Below are 2,253 nucleotides of genomic sequence, written 5' to 3'. Positions count from 1 at the left end.
TTTTTTTTTTATCAATTTCTTAGGTTGAAGAAATCTTCTATAGTTTCTGTGCTCAGCAGGGCATTCGATGCCAACCGCGTTATTACCATGCAAACGCCATCGAAATGTCCACTTCAGCATAACCTGCTTACACGGCGTGATCCTTGATCGGATCCCAGCAGGTAACTAGGTACTCATCCAACGCCGCAAGCTTGGCAAACTGAGCATCCGTCAGCTTGATCGCAGCAGCTTCGAGGTTGGATTTCTGACGCTCCTCGTGAACGGATTTGGGCAGAGTGATAAACCCATTGGCCAAGCTGAAGGCGACAAGGACTTGAGCAGGAGTAGCACCCGCCTCCTTCGAGATCTCAACAAGTGTGGGATTCTCCATTTTCTGAGCCCTTGTTAACGGCGAGTACGCCTCAAGCAGAATGTCGTGCTCCTGGCAATACCTCACCAGCGTCGGACGCATAAGCCACGGGTGCAGTTCCACCTGGTTCACCGCGGGTTTCACCTTGACAGTGTTCAACAACTTCTCGAGATGAGCTTCACCAAAGTTGGACACACCGATATCCTTCAGAATCCCCTGTTCATGCAGTTCTTCAAGCGCACGCCAACTTTCATTGCGTGTAGCAGCGTCACCTGGAGCATGAAGCAGGTATAGATCAATGTATCCGAGTCCGAGCTTCTCATTGCTAGCTTTCGTCGTCGCGATTGCCTTCTCGTACCCCCAGTTGAAAATCGAAAGCTTGCTTGTCACGAAAATTTCCTCTTGTGGAATGCCAGAGTCCTTGATGGCACGACCTACGTCAGCCTCGTTATCGTAGTACTGGGCAGTGTCGATGTGACGGTAGCCCAACCTGAGCGCCGAAAGCACAGCGTTGTAAGTCTCGGGGCCAGGCTCCGACTGGTACACTCCCAATCCGACGACCGGGATTTCAGCTCCACTGGGAAGCTTCTTGGTGGGGATTTTGGCGCTCATGACTGAAATGGAGGCGTGGGTGTCTTGCTTCGTAGCTGGAAATTCGAGAAATGAGTCTGGGAGGAAGGATAAGATTACGCTTTACAACAAACCAGGTTGCTTGCGCAGAAAAAAATGACGGAAAGTCTATTCGTAATCTGGAATATGAGAGAGATACAAGAAATTTTTCACTGTGTGGGTATTTGTGAGGTCGCTCTGACACTTTATCCTGCCTCGAACCACAGACCAAGAAGGTAGCAGAATCATTGGACCACGGCCAACGTAGGCTTCGTTCTAGAAGGTAGTCCTTGTAGTATTTAGAAGAATACTAGTAGTAGGCTATGTCAATGCAATGCGTCTAGCATATAAAGACTAGCCAATCTCAGGGGTACTGATGTTCAGGGTGCCGAAAAACACTGTATTGAACGACTACGAGGTAAGAAAAAGACACTTTGCGTTTGCATTTAACAAGCAGTTCCGCCCTCGATATCACCTTACAGGAATACTTAGACGGCGTGGTCCTTGATCGGGTCCCACCCCGTGACCAGATACTCGTCCAGTGCCGCAAGTTTCGCGATCTGAGTAGGTGTCAGTTTGACATCCACGGCGTCCAAATTGGCCTTCTGGCGATCGGGGTTCACGGACTTCGGCAGCGTGATAAAGTCGTTTGCCAGACTGAAGGCCACCAGCACTTGAGCTGGGGTTACTCCCACCTCGTTGGCGATCTCAACCAGCGTCGGATCCGAAAGCTTGATAGCTTTGGCAAGTGGCGAGTACGCCTCAAGCAGAATGTCGTGCTCCTTGCAGTACTTCACCAACGTCGGACGCATAAGCCACGGATGCAGTTCCACCTGGTTCACCGCGGGTTTCACCTTGGCAGTGTTCAACAACTTCTCGAGATGAGCTTCACCAAAGTTGGACACACCGATATCCTTCAGAATCCCCTGTTCATGCAGTTCTTCAAGTGCACGCCAGGTCTCATCACGCGTAGCGACGTCACCCGGGGCATGGAGCAGATACAGATCAATGTAACCGAGTCCGAGCTTCTCATTGCTGGCCTTCGTGGTCTCCAGAGCCTTTTCGTACCCCCAATTGTGAACGAACAACTTGCTGGTCACGAAGATCTCTTCACGAGGGATACCCGAGTCCTTGACGGCACGACCGACATCGGCTTCGTTCTGTTAGAACTGGGCAGTGTCGATGTGGCGGTATCCCAACTTGAGAGCCGAGACGACAGCGTTGTAGGTCTCGGCACCAGGTTCAGACTGGTACACACCAAGCCCCACAACGGGAATCTTGGCTCCGCTTCGCAG

General features: G+C 51.3%; 2 protein-coding genes across 2 annotated transcripts; both read right to left on the bottom strand.

Annotated features, from left to right (window-relative positions):
- Positions 1 to 21: 21 nt before the first annotated feature.
- On the bottom strand, positions 22 to 1,199 carry PPTG_20209 (hypothetical protein). Its single transcript, XM_008918873.1, has one exon. It carries the CDS (start codon positions 959 to 961, stop codon positions 128 to 130), a length of 834 nt encoding a protein of 277 aa, XP_008917121.1. The 5' UTR covers positions 962 to 1,199; the 3' UTR covers positions 22 to 127.
- A 247-nt stretch (positions 1,200 to 1,446) lies between these two features.
- On the bottom strand, positions 1,447 to 2,108 carry PPTG_20208 (hypothetical protein; the record flags this gene model as incomplete). Its single annotated transcript, XM_008918872.1, has 2 exons — positions 1,447 to 2,016; positions 2,082 to 2,108. The coding sequence occupies 2 exons, from the start codon at positions 2,106 to 2,108 to the stop codon at positions 1,447 to 1,449; spliced, it is 597 nt and encodes a 198-aa protein (XP_008917120.1).
- Between the last annotated feature and the right edge of the window lie 145 nt (positions 2,109 to 2,253).

This window comes from Phytophthora parasitica (assembly GCF_000247585.1).
Source record: "Phytophthora parasitica INRA-310 unplaced genomic scaffold supercont2.347, whole genome shotgun sequence".
NCBI classification, from domain to species: Eukaryota; Oomycota; class Peronosporomycetes; order Peronosporales; family Peronosporaceae; genus Phytophthora; species Phytophthora nicotianae.
This window is presented reverse-complemented; position numbering and strand designations above follow the sequence as displayed.